A 17309-nucleotide genomic window follows, 5' to 3' on the forward strand; every position below is an offset into this window, starting at 1 on the left:
TCCCCCATCTTATTGATAAAGAAACTGATTGATAAAGAACTACTGACATTGCTATTGAACTACTGATAAAAGGTTCAATGAGACAAAATAACTTGCTCAGGGTCCATATCTGGCAATACTGCACTAATGGGGTTGCAAATAGAAGACATGCTTAGTTTGGTCTGTAGCATTTAAAAATTCTTGTACACAGTATGTACATTTTTAAATCAGAAGAACTCACATAAAAATCCCAGTGGCTGGCTTTCCTTAATGAGGCCTTAGGTCATCTGGTAACACTGGGCCCACATTCCCAACTGTCAGTAACTGTCTGGAGCTGCCACCCTTCGAGCTTGAGTTTGATGCAGTCCCCACTGCTCCCTATTGTCTCACACAGGGCTGGCTTCGCCCTTTGACCTGCCAGGCCTCTGCAGAAATGTGATGTTGTAACCCCAGCTCCACAGCACTTAAATGACAAAATGCTTGGTATCTCTCTTCCTTCCCAAAGCCTCAAAGAACTCCTTACTGACCATTTTTTTTCTGACATAGCAGGAGATAGTATTGGTCCCACTTACAGATGGAGAAATGGAGGCCCACGGAGACGGTACATATGAGCTCAAGGTCAACACAGGAGCAGGAGTGCGCTGTGTTGAGTCTGGAGTCTTCAGGCTTCAAGGCCAGTTGTTCATCTGCTCTCTGTCTTCATCTATGCTCCCCCCAGAAAGGGGGCGTTGGGAGGGGTGGGGAGGGGTGGGAGAAGAGAGGAAACTCCCTTGGAGGAGGGAAGGGGTGATAAGGCCTGAAGGGGAAAACTAGGGCTAACTTGCCCACTGGGCCCAGGAGGCTTGGTGCCTGGGCCCCAGGACACTCCTAGGGACCCATGAAGATGCTCTAATTCCTTTTTTTTTTTTTAATTTTTTATAGTGTGCTCGGGGCACACTATCACCTATTCTGCCTTTTATTAATTTTATGTGTTTATTTTTGCTGTGTTGGGTCTTCGTTTCTGTGCGAGGGCCTTCTCTAGTTGTGGCAAGCGGGGGCCACTCTTCATCGCAGTGCGCGGGCCTCTCACTCTCACGGCCTCTCTTGTTGCGGAGCACAGCCTCCAGACGCGCAGGCTCAGTAGTTGTGGCTCACGGGCCTAGTTGCTCCGCGGCATGTGGGATCCTCCCAGACCAGGGCTCGAACCCGTGTCCCCTGCCTTAGCAGGCAGATTCTCAACCACTGTGCCACCAGGGAAGCCCCGCTCTAATTCCTTTTAAAATCAGAAGAAAAAAAAGAAAAAAGAATCCAGCCTGGATTATATTCATCCTTATACCAGCACAGCCATAAAAAATTTTAAATTATTATTATTTTTTTCTTTTATGGAGGAAGGGGCTTATGAAGACAAGAGTGCCCGGGACCCACGGAAGTCCTGCCCTAGAGCCAGAAGACACAGGCCTCAGCCCAGATCAGAAGTTGCAGTTCATACTGTCTCTCCTCCCCTCATCCTGTTGAGGCCAGAGATTCTCAATCTTGTGGGTGAAAAAGAATCACCCAGAAACCTTACTGAAAGTAGAGCTGTCTGGGTCCCACTATCAGACAGTCTGACTTGCCAGGCCTGGGCTGGGTTCCAGGCATCTGCCTTGTTCTGAGGGTGCATGCCCCGCCCCTTAGGGGATCCTGGCCACGTGGTCCCTGGCACCCTTTGGGGGTTACAGCTCTGAGCCTCTTCCTTGCAGAGGCCCCTCCAGCCTGGCGGCCACCAGCACCTCTTTATGGAGTGGGCTGGCCATCAGCTCTGGTCCCAAGGGACCCCTGGCAGCCCCTTTGTCCTCTCTCACCCCCACCGTCTTTTTCTTAATTGTCCCCCCTTGGCCTGAGAGCTTGTCTTTTCTAACTAGCCTGGAGGAAGGGATGGTAATTGAGGTGCAGCCTCTCTCCCTGGCAGGACTCTTAGAGCTAATTAGAGGAGAGGACCTCTGGGCTGGTGGTTATTTTTTAATTGTTTGTGGATCCAACATAAAAGCTAATGACAGAGGAGGGAGGCTTAGTTAGCAGCACACTCCTGACTTCTAAATTTGTCGAAGAGGTCATTTGCAATTTGTTAACATTTTTCACAAGGGTGAATTCAATTAGCAGTCCCGCCACTGGCGCCCAGCGGAGAGCGACAGGATGGGCAGTGGAGCTGGACAGGCTTTCAGGGAGCTTCTCCCAACCTTGAGTGCCTGAGCCTGAAACTTGGGAGCTCTCCCTGCACCCGCCTGGTGCATGCCCCGCTCCCAGCACAGCTGGCTGTGACTTGAGCCCCTCTGGAGAGAAAAGGCTCAACTGAGCTGAATGGATGTGACTCAGGAGGAACTATCCTCCAGACCCCTTGGGAATCTGTGTGCAGGGGGATCCTGGCATCTGGGGAAACAGGTGAGTACCAGATGGGGCATCCCCGCCAGGGCATATGAGGGTGGTAGCAAGAGCCTTGGGAGAAAGATCCAGATCCACTGGGGCATCAGCATAAACTGAGGAGGTCCCTCTTCAGCCCGGAAACTCTGCGTGTGGACCATGACCCCAAGGAATCCCGCACACGTGTGTGAGGTGTGCCGGGCGCCTCGTCATCATGGGGGAAACGAGAAGCAAGGTGGGTGTTCGGTGATGGGAGGTGGATGTGCCCAAGGTGGGTGATTTGGACAGCGGACCCAGTGACTTTTGCAGTGACTTTTGCATGCAGAGTGAAAAAGCAAGTCACCACACAAAGTGACTTAAATGGTATGAAACCACACTAAATAATATGCATTATTTAAGGACATCTAAGGGTAGAGCAAAAATGTGAACATGTGGGTGGGAAGCATGTCCGTTCCAACCTTAGGACGGTCCTCAGGGAACAGAGGGAAGGGTGTGGGGTTAGGGAGAGGTGAGAAGGGGCTTCCACCTGTGTTTGCTATATTTTATTTCTTTAATAATAATAAAAAAAGGATCAGAAGCAAAAATGGCCCAGTGGTGACATTTGTTAACTTCGAGTGGTGTGTTCATGGCAGTTAGTTATGTAGCTTCTGAACTTTTCTTTTTTTTCTTTTTTTTTTTTTTTGGAGAGGTTCCTCATAAACACAAAAGAAAGGGTTGGCAGAAACATCTGCTTCTCAGGAAAGCATTTACACCAGCATTTACACCCATCACATTTTGGCTGATTACAATTCTTGACTGATTACAAAGCACTTTTATATTTTTCATAGAAACGTAATGTGTAACAAGACTCCAGGGGCAGCCATTATAAATAATAATGCTAAAGGTGGTTTTCTCAAAAGCCACTATCTAAAATGCAGGACTTTCTGACTTTCTGTTAAGATGCTTTGGTGACTGTAGTGGGGTGAGTGGTGGGTGACCTCCCCAAAAGATAGGTCCTGGTTCTAAGCCCCAGAACCCAGGAATGTGAACTTACTTAGAAAAGGAGTCTTTGCAGAGGTCATTAAGTTAAGGACCTTGAGATCAGATCATCCTGCATTCCTTGGGTGAAGCCTAACTTCAATGACAAGTGTCTCTATTTGAGACAAAAAAGAAGACACAGACACACAGAGAAGGAGGCCACGTGACCACGAGGCAGAGAATGGTGTGATGTGACCACAAGCCAAGGAACCCCAGGGGCCACCAGAAGCTGGAAGAAGTGAGGAAGGATTCTACTCTCAAGCCATTGGAGGGGGTATGGCCCTGGGACACCTCGATTTTGGACTTCTGGGCTCCACGTTATAGAGAATAAATTTCTTCTGTTTTAAGCCACCAGGTTTGTGGTAATTTGTTACAGAAGCCCGGGAATAATGATAGCTGAAGCTCAGCGCCCGATAATTCTGTGCTCAGGACACTGGTGGTCTTCAGCCTTAGAATATTGGCCGTTCGCAGCATCGGGGATGGATCGCGATCAAGCCGTCTGTTCTTTCTGATGCAGTCAGCCAACAAGCATTTATCGAGCACCTCCTACATTCCAGGTACTGGGGACAGCAGTGAGCAAAACCAGGCGTGACCCAAAGTCTCCCTGGTCCCCCTGCCCCACCCTCCTCTGCCCACCGGGATATGACATACACCGACTGTGTTGCTACTTTACCCATTTGTTGCCTGCTTTATTTTGTGTCTTACTTCCTCTCTGTATCCCAAACACCCAGCGTAATGCCCAGCACGGGTGGACACTAAATGAACACACAGCATAGGATGGAGGTAACGATGTGGCCTTTGAGATCAAACCCCAGCATAACCACCTTCTGGCCACGTGATCATGGACAAGCATGTCTGGGCCTCGGTTTCCCCAGCTGTAAAATGGGGATAAGAGAGTCACTACCTGGGAATTCCGTGGAGGTCCAGTGGTTAGGGCCTGGTGTGCTCATTGCCAGGGCCTGGGTTCGATCCCTGGTTGGGGAGCTAAGATCCTGCAAGCTGTGTGGCACGTTCAAGAAAAGAAGAGAGTCGCTACCTAAAGTTTCACTCTGAGGGTCACATGAGAGGCTGTGCCTGGGCCCATAGGAGCTGGAGAAACAGACGCTGGTATTATTATTCATCAGAATTAGTGCAGGGCACCGGGGATTTCGGCATGAATAGCTGGCTGCTTCCGCGTGGCTTCCAAAGGGGACAGGACTGAGCCAGGCCCTGAACTGGTCCTCAGCACGACACGCATATCCTATGAATTCTTTGGCTTGTGGCTCCTGCAAGGACAGGAATGATGTGCTGGGCTCGAGGCCTGGCTCTTCACGCGGCCCCAGGGCTGCTGCTGGCTCCCCGCGGTGTCAGCTTGTCCGTGCCTGCGTCATGGGGACACCGCGTCACGGGGACACCGCGTCACGGGGACACCGCGTCACGGGAGGGGCAGACCAGCTTCACCCCAGCAACCCCTCTCATTGTGTCGAGGCTGGAGGCTGCGGAGGTGAGGACAAGGGGCCCTCAGCCAGGCCGGGCACCACACCCCCTCCCCATGCTTTGCCCACAGACATGAGAGGGTGAGGCCCAGCTCTGGAAAAATCAAAAGCGGGAGCCAGAGCCTGTGAGATGCAACCGGGGAGGCCCCGAGGGGGAGTGGCCCGGCCTCGTTAGTGCTGACCCTGGCACTGAGCCACTCCTGATGGATGGGGTTCGGGCGGGACAGGCCCCGGGGGAGCGGCAGCCCTATCCATTATGGGCCCATCAGCTTCTCTCTGCTCCAAATGCCACGAGCCTCGGGCTGGGAATAAATCTCTGTCTGGGCTGCAGGAGAGCAGAGAAGGAAAAAGGCAAAGCATGAAAAATGTCTCCTTCCGGGCTCTGGCAACAAAGCTGCTTTGCAGGATGGAGCTTGAGCCGGAGTTTGGGGAGATGAGAGGGGGTGCAGCAGGCAGTTGGGCAGGGGTCCCAGAGAGGCTGGGCTTCCAGGAAGGTAGGAGGGAGAGGGTAAGGCCCTCAGATCACCACCTTCCTCAGCTACACCTGCCCGCCTGGGCCCCTCTTAACAGAACTCCGTCCAGGTCAGGCCCACGGAAGCAGGCTGGCTCTGAGGTGAGGGACCTCTGTCCCCTGTCGGGTCCACTGTGGGGTGTCCCAGGCCCCAGCCAGGCTGTGATGTGCCAGCCAATACCTCCACCTCCTGCAAGAATCTTTTCCTGTCCTGGAGTAAACACGCCTCCACTCACCACCCGCTAAGGGACACGACCTCTTTCTCCATGCCTCAGCTCCTAGGGGCTGAATGGAGGTGCTGGGCTTTGGCGAGGGTTAACTGAGTTATTCTGTGGAAAGCCGGCCCGCAGTGAGTGGCTGCTGTTCACAGTTGCCATCCTGCTGTGAGGACTCCCCTCCACTCCAGGCATGCTGCCTCTGCCTCCTGGAAGAGTGCAGGCTATGGATAGGGACACTGGCTCTGGAAGGAAACGTGGCTCAAATCCTGCTGCGGCCACTGACTGGCCGTGTGGTCTTGGACAAGTGAGTCTCTGAGCCTCAGTTTCTCCATCTATAAACTGGGGATAACCATCCCTACTTGGCAAAATCGTGAGGATTTAATGAGATGATACGTCTAAAGTGCTCAGCGTTACATCCATTGGCCACTCAGTGAGGGCTCTGCAAACGTTAGCCACTGGGACTGCCCCCCAAACACACATATGCTGGTCCTTGTTTTGTTTTCTGAAGCCTCTGAGAGCAAAGCTCCTCCACTGTCCTCATAGCAGGGCCTCAGAGAGTTGAGGACCGTCGGCAACTTCTCTCATCCAGCAGGGAAAACCTCATTTCTTGCCTCGTTCTTTGTACACAGGGATCTCCCTCCCCTTGTCCCACCCACCAACCTGATGTCTCCCCTCTGGACACTCTCCTGTTTATGGGCCTTCCCCTGAATCTATGATGACCCCCTTTTTTTTTTTTTTTTTTGCGGTACGCGGGCCTCTTACCGTTGTGGCCTCTCCCACTGTGGAGCACAGGCTCTGGACGCGCAGGCTCAGCGACCATGGCTCACAGGCCCAGCCACTCCGCTGCATGTGGGATCTTCCCAGACCGGGGCACGAACCTGTGTCCCCCGCATCGGCAGGCGGACTCTCAACCACTGCGCCACCAGGGAAGCCCGACCCACATTTTTTAATGATGCTACAAGTGTGACCTGAGTGGCGGAATAGAATAGGCAGGTCACCTCCCTCGTCTGGACTTGCTACTACCCTCTATTAATGTGGCCAAGAAACACGTTCAGTCTTTGGGGCAGCGTCACTGCAATGCTGATTCACAGTATCAGTCATAGGGGAGCACAGGAGAGTCTGCTAAATGACACAGGAAGCGCTGGTGTTTCCATCTCACCTCTGGGTCTCAAACCAACTTCCTCTTCCCTTTCAATAATGTTTCAAGCCTTAAAAGGCCCTGGACCACATTTCTCCCACAAATATTTATTGAGTGCCTACTATGTTCCAGGCTCTGATGATAGAGCGGTGGACAAAACTGACAGTGTCCATGCCCTCCAGGACCTGTATACCCGGTGAAGAAGCAGAGAACTATTTAACTACAGCTGCGGTCAGCGCTGGGGAGCAGATCGGTGGGGCTGGGCGTCTGGTTGCCTGGCAGGATCTACCTGGCAGGTCAGCACGCAGGCTCAGGGGTCTTTGCGAGACCCACGTGCTCCCCCTTGTGGGCAGCCCGGTTTCACTCAGCTGAGCTTCAGGCCAGCAATAAACCCGGAACTGGTCTCTCCATTCAGAAACTGTCTTGGATACCTGGGACAGGTGTCTGGGAAGGGGTTTATTGTTATTTTATAGGAGTTTGGGTGGGTGGCTTGGATTTTGGCCGTCGGCTCCAGGAGAAACAAAATAACCCAGAGTGATTGATGGGCCCATTGTAAATTTGTAAAATAAATCAGCTTGGCAGAGAGATTCAGAAAGCCTGTCAGGCAGCAAACATTTTTTTAACAGCCTGTAAAATTTCCTGCATCCTTCACATTTGTCAGTGTCAGGCTGATGATGCATCTGATAGCTGGGCGAGCAGCAGCAGGGAGGGTGGGCTGGCAGCGTTCCCTAGCTTTCTTGTGTTTCTTTTTTTCCCGTGGTCTGAACGCTTTCAGTACCAGGATTGGAGGGGGTCTGGACTAGACTAATTGGTGGATGAGTTAAGTGTTCTACCCGAGTTGCTACTGGCTTCATATTCAGACTTCAGCGTGGCCATTTGCTCATGCATTCATGCAGCGGATATTTACTGAGGCCTCTTTCAGCAAAGGCACTATGGTCGGCACCAGGGATACTGGGGTTGAAGCGAAGCAGGCCTGGAGCATCCAGTGTAGTGAAAGTTCCGGAAGCCCCATCAAAGAGCTTGTTTATCGGGAGGTAGGTGAAGGTGAAGGGAAGTGACGTATCAAAAGGGAAGTTCATTAGGCTCTTTTGATGCGTCCAGGTTAAGTTTAAAGCTTTAAGAAAAATCCAGACAGGATGGCCTTCACCATATATGTCCTGTCTCAGCCTCCATCTAGTGCAGGAAAAATTTGGGTTGCATCTCTACCTGTGTCACCTCCATCCTTGTGTTTGTTAAGAAGGCAGCTCAGGCCAAGGTCACCATCACAGGTGGTTGGGCCAGACTAGTCCCCATCCCACTATAGAGCAGCCAGGGGCAAATGACGTCCCCTCCCTGACCCTCTGTCTCGTCTTCTGTAAGATGGGGACGTAAGCGTTGTACTCACTGAGCTGTTCAGTTATTTAAGCAGAGGATGCTTCTGAGGTGCTTGGCACAATGTCTGACACGTAATAATAACAATAATAATAGTTGCCGTTATTAGTTCAAACGGGGTCTACTCATCGTCCATCTGGCCCATGTCAGATACTGACATGCAGGGAGCTGTTTGCTCATTGACTGAATGATGAATCCCCCTACTAGTATCCTTGCCCTGCTTGTGGCATGATGCTCCCAGGCAGCGTGGAGGTAGAGCCCTGGACGCCCAGAATCTGCCAGGAGCGCCAGCTACTGCCCAGCTCCCCAGTCCCCCGCCATCCCTGTCTCATCATCTTCGACAATGTTGGACCAATTAGGAGCAGTAAAAATTAAGGTGTGCCGAGGGCATGTGAGCATTTGCAAACACTTATTAAAATGCATCAATAATTAAACCCTCTTCAGTCGTTACATTTCTGGCCCCCAGACATATCTGTTTATGGACCGGGGGTCGCAGCACGCTTTGAGATCTGTGTTATGGTCTTACTCGTTGGTAATGAGAATTTAAAATTCTTCCCTGACTTGGATTCTGAGATTTGACAGTGAAACGACAGAGCGAGAATGTGCCAGCTCTTTCCAGCTACCTGATCCTAGGGGTTCGGTCTTCAAAGCCGGCCAGCTAGCCAGGGTACAAATCCAGGCCCGGCCATCGTGCAGCCTCGGGGAATGCAGGCACCCTCCCTTTCCTGGCCTGTGAAGTGAGCAGAATGATACCTGCCTCATAGGATTCATTAGCCATTATCTGTGCAAATGCCTGCCACGTGTAAGTTCAATTCACAGCAGCTTCTGTTAGTGGTGGGCCCTACCACCATCAGAGGACAAGAAAAGAGGCGACAGGTAGCTGAAGGGTCAGGATGACCAGTCTACACCAGCAGTGCAAACTCAGTGCCTACTGGGACCAGACAGGTCAAGAGAATGAGAGAAGCCAGGCTGGGTGGAGACTGGGATAGACAGGAGGGCACGCGTGGAATCTGTCCAGAGCGGACGCTGCTCAGCCCCACCCTCTGGTGCCAGGCAGGAGTGCAGACCCAGGTTGCCTGGGCTTCTGACTTTTTAAGAAAAGCAGGAAATCTGGGGTTTTATATGAGATCTCCTGATTTTTTTTTAATGTGGCAACTCATTCAAACTTTTGATTTTTTTAATTACTGCCTGAGCCAAATAAACATCTCTGTGGGTTGACTTGGCCTCAGCCCTTACTTGTGATCACATGTCTACACGGGCATCCTTTTCCAGATAATTGCTTAGGTGTCCACTTCCTTTTAGCCAGAGGCTCGTGGATCGAAATGTACCTTTCTGATTTAGTGGCAATCTGTAACAAATTGGTGTGGATTGGAAAGCAAATCAGCCAACTGGAAAGGAAGTAACTGAATAATCCCAAATTCAGGTTTTGACGCTACCTGGCGTTGAGGGCTTGCGTGGGCAGGCGGATGGAGGCGTGCACTGCCCCTCACATCTAGCTATTTTGTCCATCGTAAAATATATAAAGGGCAAGGGGATTTGATGGTGGGGGGCCGGGGGAAGAGCTGTAGCCAGAATGTTCTCTCATACAGCAGTTACAGCCCCTCACTCAGCATCCCTAGCTTAGAGTAAGCTTCTCGTGTATTTAGTCTGAAGTGGAACTTTATTTTTTAACGTATCTTCTGTAGTTGTGAGTAAGTGGTAGTCATTTGTTTCTTGGCTTCTTTAGTTATTGGACCAAATCACCCCAACAAGTCCTCGGGTAGTCAAGTGTAATCGGGTTTGGTTTTTAACATGCTTTTAAAGTAAGGAAATAAATACAATCGAGGCTTGTAAAAGGTGATCATTAGAGAATGGGCCTTGGTCCCATAACTTTAAAGTAATAGCCCCATTATGGAGAGGGGGGGGCGATGATATTTTAACTGTTCCTTGCATTGATGTTGTAAGGTAGAGGGGCTCTGTGGCAGGTTGGGCATTTCAGTAAAAGCTTTTCCAGCAGCCATTTAACCTCCATTTATGAAGAAATAAAGCGAAATTGATGCTGATTTGGGCCTGCTTTGGGGGATATTTTTGTTCCATAAAAGCCCTTTTGCTTGCAATTTGCTTAGCTGCCTTGTCACATCAGAAAGAGCTGCTGTTGATAAAGATAAAGCTTTATGGCCACGATATTTGCTGCTAACAGCAACCTAATGCAGCATTTTCATTTTTGTGCAATTAATGTTAACGTCTGCTACGAAAATTGTCATTAAATACCATTTTAAAATCCATTCAATTTGCATATGCAAAGCCCATTTACCATCACAGAAGATATAGCTGGTACTTCATCACATCCTTTCCCTGAAATTGCAGCCACCCGGTTTTATAGCAATTTAAGATTTTTGTTTTTTAGAGTTTTTTTTCTTTTTAAACCTCCATGATCTGTATATTGACACATGCTCATTCAGACCTCAAGAATTTTATTTTATTTTATTTTATTTTATTATTATTATTTTTTTGTGGTACACGGGCCTCTCACTGCTGTGGCCTCTCCCACTGCGGAGCACAGGCTCTGGACGCGCAGGCTCAGCGGCCATGGCTCACGGGCCCAGCCGCTCCGTGGCATGTGGGATCTTCCCGGACCGGGGCACGAACCCGTGTCCCCTGCATCGGCAGGCGGACTCTCAACCACTGCGCCACCAGGGAAGCCCCTGGAATTTTATTTTTTTTATTATATATATATTATTTATTTATTTATTTATTTATTTTAGGTTGTGTTGGGTCTTCGTTGCTGTGCAGGGGCTTTCTCTAGTTGTCGAGAGAGGGGTCCACTCTTCATTGTGGTGCGCGGGCTTCTCATTGCAGTGGCTTCTCTTGTTGCAGAGCACAGGCTCTAGGCACGCAGGCTTCAGTAGTTGTGGCTCACGGGCTTAGTTGCTCCATGGCATGTGGGATCTTCCCAGACCAGGGATCGAACCCGTGCCCCCTGCATTGGCAGGCGGATTCTTAACCACTGTGCCACAAGGGAAGCCCGCAATTTAAGATTTTATATTGAAAGCTAGATGATAATGGATGTCCTTTCTGAGCCCAGCTGACTTAAGCTTTTCCATTGTATGTAGAATAATGCAGCCCCAGGACCAGAAACTCTGGGGGATCACGCTGTACCTCAAGCCCCAAGGAGGCGAGATATGGAAGAAAGAGCACGGGACAGGGAGTCCACCAGCCTAGCTTGAGATCTGGCTTTTGTCTGGTCACAACTTGCTGTGTGACCTTGTGAAAATCTCTTCGCCTCTCTGAACTTCTATTTTCCTGTTTTAAAGAGGGGCTTCAAACCAAGTGATTGCTAATGTGCTATGTGTTCTAATATCTCATATTTTTAAATCTAAGTACACTAGATTAAGAATCCAGGCCAAGCTGTGCTGTGAAAAAGTTGTGTGAACTTGTGGAGGTCAAGTAATCTCTCCATGACTCAGCTGGATAAGGAACCCTGCCTACTTGCTGCACAGGTTTTTTTTTAAATTAAAAAAAATCTCTTTAATTTTTTTATTGAAGTATAGTTGATTTACAATGTTGTATTAGTTTCTGGTTCATGGCAAAGTGATTCAGTTGTACATATATACATATGTATATTCTTTTTCATATTCTTTTCCATTATGGTTTATTACAGGATATTGAATATAGTTCCCTGTATACAGTAGGACCTTGTTGTTTATCTATTTTATATATAGTAGTTTGTATCTGCTAATCCCAAACTCCTAATTTATCCCTCCTCTACCCCCTTTCCCCTTTGGTAACCATAAATTTGTTTTCTATGTCTGAGGGTCTGTTTCTGTCTTATAAATAAGTTCATTTGTATCCCATTTTAGATTCCGCATGTAAGTGATATCATATGATATTTGTCTTTCTCTGTCTGACTTGCTTCACTTAGTATGATCATCTCTAGGTTCATGCATGTTGCTGCATTTGCATTATTTCATTCTTTTTGATGGCTGAGTAGTACTGTATTCCTTTGTATACATATACATCTTTTTATTTTCTGAATTTCTTTCTTTTTTGTGAATTTTATTTTATTTATTTATACAGCACGTTCTTATTAGTTATCTATTAGGTATCTTATTAGTTTTCTATTTTATACATATTAGTGTATACATGTCAATCCCAATCTCCTAATTCATCCCACCCCCCAAACCCCGCTTTCCCCCCTTGGTGTCCATACATTTGTTCTCTAAATCTATGTCTCTATTTCTGCCTTGCAAACCAGTTCATCTGTACCATATTTCTAGATTCCACATATATGCATTAATATACGATATTTGTTTTTCTCTTTCTGACTTACTTCACTCTGTATGACAGTCTCTAGATCCATCCACATCTCTACAAATGACCAAATTTTGTTCCTTTTTATGGCTGAGTAATATTCCATTGTATATATGTACCACATCTTCTTTATCCATTCGTCTGTCCATGGACAATTAGGTTGATTCCATTTCTTGGTTATTGTAGACAGTGCTGCTATGAACATTGGGCTGCACAGGGTTTTAGTGACAATGAAATGAACTTGATGTAGAGACAGAACATACCCTGAGAATCCCAGAATGCCAGTGACTGCTGTAATACCCTATTTACAGATGAGGAAACAGAAGCCCTGGAGGGAAAGAGAGTTGGGAACAAAGGTGGGACTAAAAGCCCGGGCGACTCCTCCTGGACACCATGCTGTCTTCAAGACACTGGTGACCAGTATGGACCAGTCTAGTGATCACACAGCTAGGACTCTGTCCCTCTGCACTCCAGGCAGTCCTGGAGAACCTTGCCTTGCCTTGAGGGATTGACTTGGGTATTATTTCAAAGGTGGGAGAAGGACAGTATACAGATGATTAGTTAATCTGGCCCAGAAGTGACTTTCCAATGTGTCAAAACCTTTCAGGTTTTGAGGGCTGATGAACAGCAATGAACAAACAGCCTTCCTGGTGAGAGAGATGTGCATAGAGTTTGAGGCCAGGGGAGGTGGGAAAGCTTACCAAAGAGAGGATGCTGAGCTGAGCTTTGATGAGCAAGTAGATTTTACCAGGTAGGATGCTGAGAAAGGCAGAGGGAAAAGCATACAAAGGTATGGTGGCATACACTGTGGGAAACACCGTGGCAGTTCCTCAAAAAAATAAACATAGAATTGCCATGCAATCCAATTACCCTTGTGGGTATATACCCAAAAGAATTGAAAGCAGGGACTCAGGCAGATAGTGTACACCCATGTTCATAGCAGCATTATTTACAATAGCCAAAAAGTGGAAATAATCCAAGTGTCCATCAAGGGATGAATAGATAAACAAAATGTGATATATACACACCATGGACTATTATTCAGCCTTAAAAAGAAGGGAATTCTGATCCATACTATCAGGACAACATGGATGTATCTTGAGTACATTATGCTAAGTGAAATAAGCCAGATATAAAAGGACAAATACTGTATAATTCCACTTATATGAGGTCCCTAGAGTAGTCGAATTAATACAGAAAGAAAGTAGAGGGTGGTTACCAAGAGCTGAGCGGGTGCGAAATAGAGGGTTACTGTTTAATGGGTACACGGTTTCAGTTTAGGATGAAGAAAAAGTTCTAGCGATGGATGGTGGTGACAGTTGTGCCGCAATCTGAATGTACTTAATGCCCTTGAACTGTACACCTAAAACTGGTAACTCTTATGTGTGTGTGTGTGTGTATATATATATATATATATATATATATATTTTTTTTTTTTTTTTTTTTTTTTGCGGTACGCGGGCCTCTCACCGCTGTGGCCTCTCCCATTGCGGAGCACAGGCTCCGGACATGCAGGCTCAGCAGCCACGGCTCATGGGCCCAGCCACTCCGTGGCATGTGGGATCTTCCCGGACCGGGGCACGAACCCGTGTCCCCTGCATCGGCAGGCGGACTCTCAACCACTGCGTCACCAGGGAAGCCCAATCTTATGTATATTTAACCACAGTAAAAAATGATTAGAAAAAATAAAATAAGAAATAAAGGAAGCCCCACCTCCCCCCCAAAAAGCTGAGTAGCACAGCCAAAGGAAGGCACCCATCCCGGAACAGTGGGTTGTGGTGGGAAAGGACTGGAGATAGACCTATGGCCTTGCATATGGGCAGAGCAGGGCAGTGCCACACAGATGGACCAAGATACAGGCTTCGTCTCAGGTGTCACAGATGGGACTTGGGGCAACTGGAGGCCCCAGGCCATTCACTGCTGGCTGAGAGCACTGCTATTTATTCGTACAATGCAATGTACAAATATCAGTTATTTTTGTAATGCTTGTGTTGTGACATAATATGGGTTGGGAAGCCCCGTTGTACTGGACATTTGCTGGTTTTGCCTCTGCTATCGTGTTTTATTCTTCTCCTTCTGGATCAGAACCTCTATTTCTGCATCTTTTCCACCATCAGCCCCTGTAGATCATGGGGACTGATTCCAACCACGCCCCCTCCAAGGAGGGGCAAGGGATCAGGCCTGGCCAATCAGAGCACCAGAATCCCCCGGCCTCAGTAATTGGTGCAGAGGCAAAAGTGTAACCCAGGCCTGGCCAATCAGTGTAGGTCACAATTTCTACTCACTCCTTCGGTTGGTTCAGGGATAAGCATGATACTGAAGTTGGACCAAAGAATCTTAATCTCAAGGCTTTTGTAGTTCCTACACCACTGCCACTGGGGTCACTAAAAGAATAGGATGTAAGAATGGAACTGATTCTGGCCATTTTGCCACATGAGGAGGAAGCCTGTCGGAGAATGGAGCCAAAACTGGGAAGCACAGCCAAGTCATGGAGAGACATACCCAATGCTGGTGACATTGCCTGATTGCCTAGATCCAGCTATGCCTCTACCTTTTCAATCATGTGAGCCAATAAATTCCCCTTAAAAAAAATCAAAGTCGTTTGAGTTGAGACTTGATTACATGCAACCACATTCTACTTTTATAGAATGTCATGCATTCCAGAGTTGGGACATGGGTCACATGTCTGCCTCTGAACCAATCACTTTGGCCGTGGTTTGTGAGATACGCTGATTGGCCAGGCCTGGATCACTCGCCCTTCCCTGGAGTCCAGAGTCATGCTTCCACATTGTTCCCTAATTCAGTCACCACTGAGCACCCCCCTCACCACCACGGGCGCCAGCCATCTGGCACGGGTGCCAGCCATCTTACCGTGACCGGATCCCGTACGTCATATTTGGAGGGAGAGAGGGCGGTTCCTTCTTGAGGCGCCGGTCATCCTGGTCACTGATGCGGATGTCATTGAGCTGACGGTAATGGCAATTCTCCCGGGCAGTTACCAGGCCAGCTTTTACTGCCCCACGGTTCATGGCGATATAATCCCGGCTCAGCTCATGGGGGCAGGTAGGCTGCTGTTTAAATACATTCCAGTGTCCAATGGCTGAGGGCAGGGAGAGACAAAGCCATGGCATGGAGATCAGTCTGGGAAGTAAAGCAATCTGTGGCATCTGATGGAGAAGAAATTGGGGCACGGATACCTTCTCATTAACCTGCAGCCCGTTGGGTGGCAGCCCTGCTTGGCCCCCTGAAAGGGTGGGGTCAGGATTCCCGGAGATTCTAGATGGTGCGTGAGCATCCTTCATGGAGCTGGGTTTGCCTGACCTTGGCCTCGTTTCGGAGATCAGGGGGTTGGTCACGAGCCTGTCTATGCTTGAAGCTCAAAAGGCGCAGAGCACAGACAGTCTTGCCTGGGGACAAGGTTCCACACTGTCTGGGGCCCTTGCTATTTCCCTGACACCTTAGACCCGGACCCTCCGTGGTCCTGTCCTTCTCGGCTAAGCAAACTGTGGTTTCCGCCAGAATCATGCTGCAGGGCAGGCCCCTTGACTCTCTTCCTGGAGGAAGTAGCCTAGGTAGAGAGTTCAAGTCCCTTTGGGCTCCAGAGGAAGCTTGCTCACCTTCAGGGACCCCTCCATCCTGCCCCCGGAGGTAGAGTCCATAATTAAAATTAATTCCAGGCAGACTGCAGCTTCTTTCCCGGGGCTTCCCAAGTTCAGCCTGTTGGGGGAAGGACAGAGAGCAAAGGTGAGGAGTGGAACCTCAGACCAACAGTATTACACTAAATTCAGTGACAGGGAGTCATCGGGTGCTTGCTTTACCCCAGGCCCTGTGGGCGACCTCAGGGCTCCTAGGGTGTGGAACACGAGCCCTCCCTGAGATGAGCGCTAACTGCTGTTGGCCGTTGAGACACACCTTGGGGAAGCCTGCCTGCTGTGCCACTGCTCAGGGGCGGGTGAGGGAAGCAGAGTCAGGAGGACCCTCGTGGCGGGGGGCGGTCTGGACCGAGGCCTCGAGGGAGGAGGTGCATGTGTGCAGCAGGAGAGAGGGGCGGCGCGGTCCCCGCACTAAGCAGCCGTATTCGGGGTCCAGCCCAGATCTGGCAACCTAGAGCTGGAAATGATGTATCTTGCAGATGGACGGAAAGACCTGGTTCACGGGGACTCACCTGGGGCCGCCCTTGAGGGAGGGGGCGTCTTTCCTCCCTAACCCTTCATTCCTACTGGGGATGGCTCAGATCACCGTCACTGGAGCTGCCTCCTTGGATGTCACCTGAGGGTGGGGATACGGTGACAAGGCCCACTGTCACCCTCCTGGCGGCTGGACCGCCATTCTCACTCTTTGGGTCTCTGGTCAACTCCTTAACCCTCCAGAAGGGGTTTGTAGGGATGAAATTGCTCTATTATCACTTCCCCCATTGCACAGGTGGGGAAGCTGAGACCCAGAGTGGCGGGGTCACGATCCACGGCTCCTAAAGGGTGGGGCTGGATGTCAAATGCAGTTGTGTTTGGCTCCGGGGTGAAGCTCTTAAGCATAGGCTGCTGCACTGCCTCTCTAGACTAGTAGCTCCCCGAGCTCAGGGGTCCTGTCCCGTACGGTGCTTAGATCATTGCTGTTCATCAATGGACACCTGCTGAGGTCTGTGTTCCAGACACAACACTGGCTTCTTCATATGCCTCTCTTACTTAGTCCTCACAGCTGCCCTGTGAGGCAGCCCATCACTGTCCCCATGTCTCAGATGGGGAAGCTGAGGCACAGAGAGGTCAAGACAGGTTGCACGAGGCCACACGGGACAAGAAGTGGCAGAGCTGAGATCTGAACCCAGGCTGTGTCTCCAGCCCACATTCAAATCCACCTGCTAAAGAGATACCAAGCAGGTGTGTGACGCTCCCGGTGCCATCAGGCCCCTGGGGACCATGGACCTTACTGAGCTGGGT

The 17309-nt window shown here is 49.5% G+C and overlaps 1 protein-coding gene across 1 annotated transcript in view; it reads right to left on the reverse strand.

Moving 5' to 3' along the window:
* Positions 1-17309, reverse strand: part of CFAP77 (cilia and flagella associated protein 77) — a gene marked incomplete at its 5' end in the record, with an annotated part of 131849 nt that overhangs the window by 40096 nt on the left and 74444 nt on the right. Inside the window, 2 exons of the mRNA XM_081237873.1 lie at positions 15247-15475; positions 15993-16092. Of these exons, the coding sequence (XP_081093999.1) occupies positions 15247-15475; positions 15993-16092 (329 nt within the window). The remainder of the gene's footprint in view (positions 1-15246; positions 15476-15992; positions 16093-17309) is intronic.

This window comes from Mesoplodon bidens (assembly GCF_964165515.1).
Source record: "Mesoplodon bidens genome assembly, chromosome: 6".
Classification (NCBI taxonomy): domain Eukaryota; kingdom Metazoa; phylum Chordata; class Mammalia; order Artiodactyla; family Ziphiidae; genus Mesoplodon; species Mesoplodon bidens.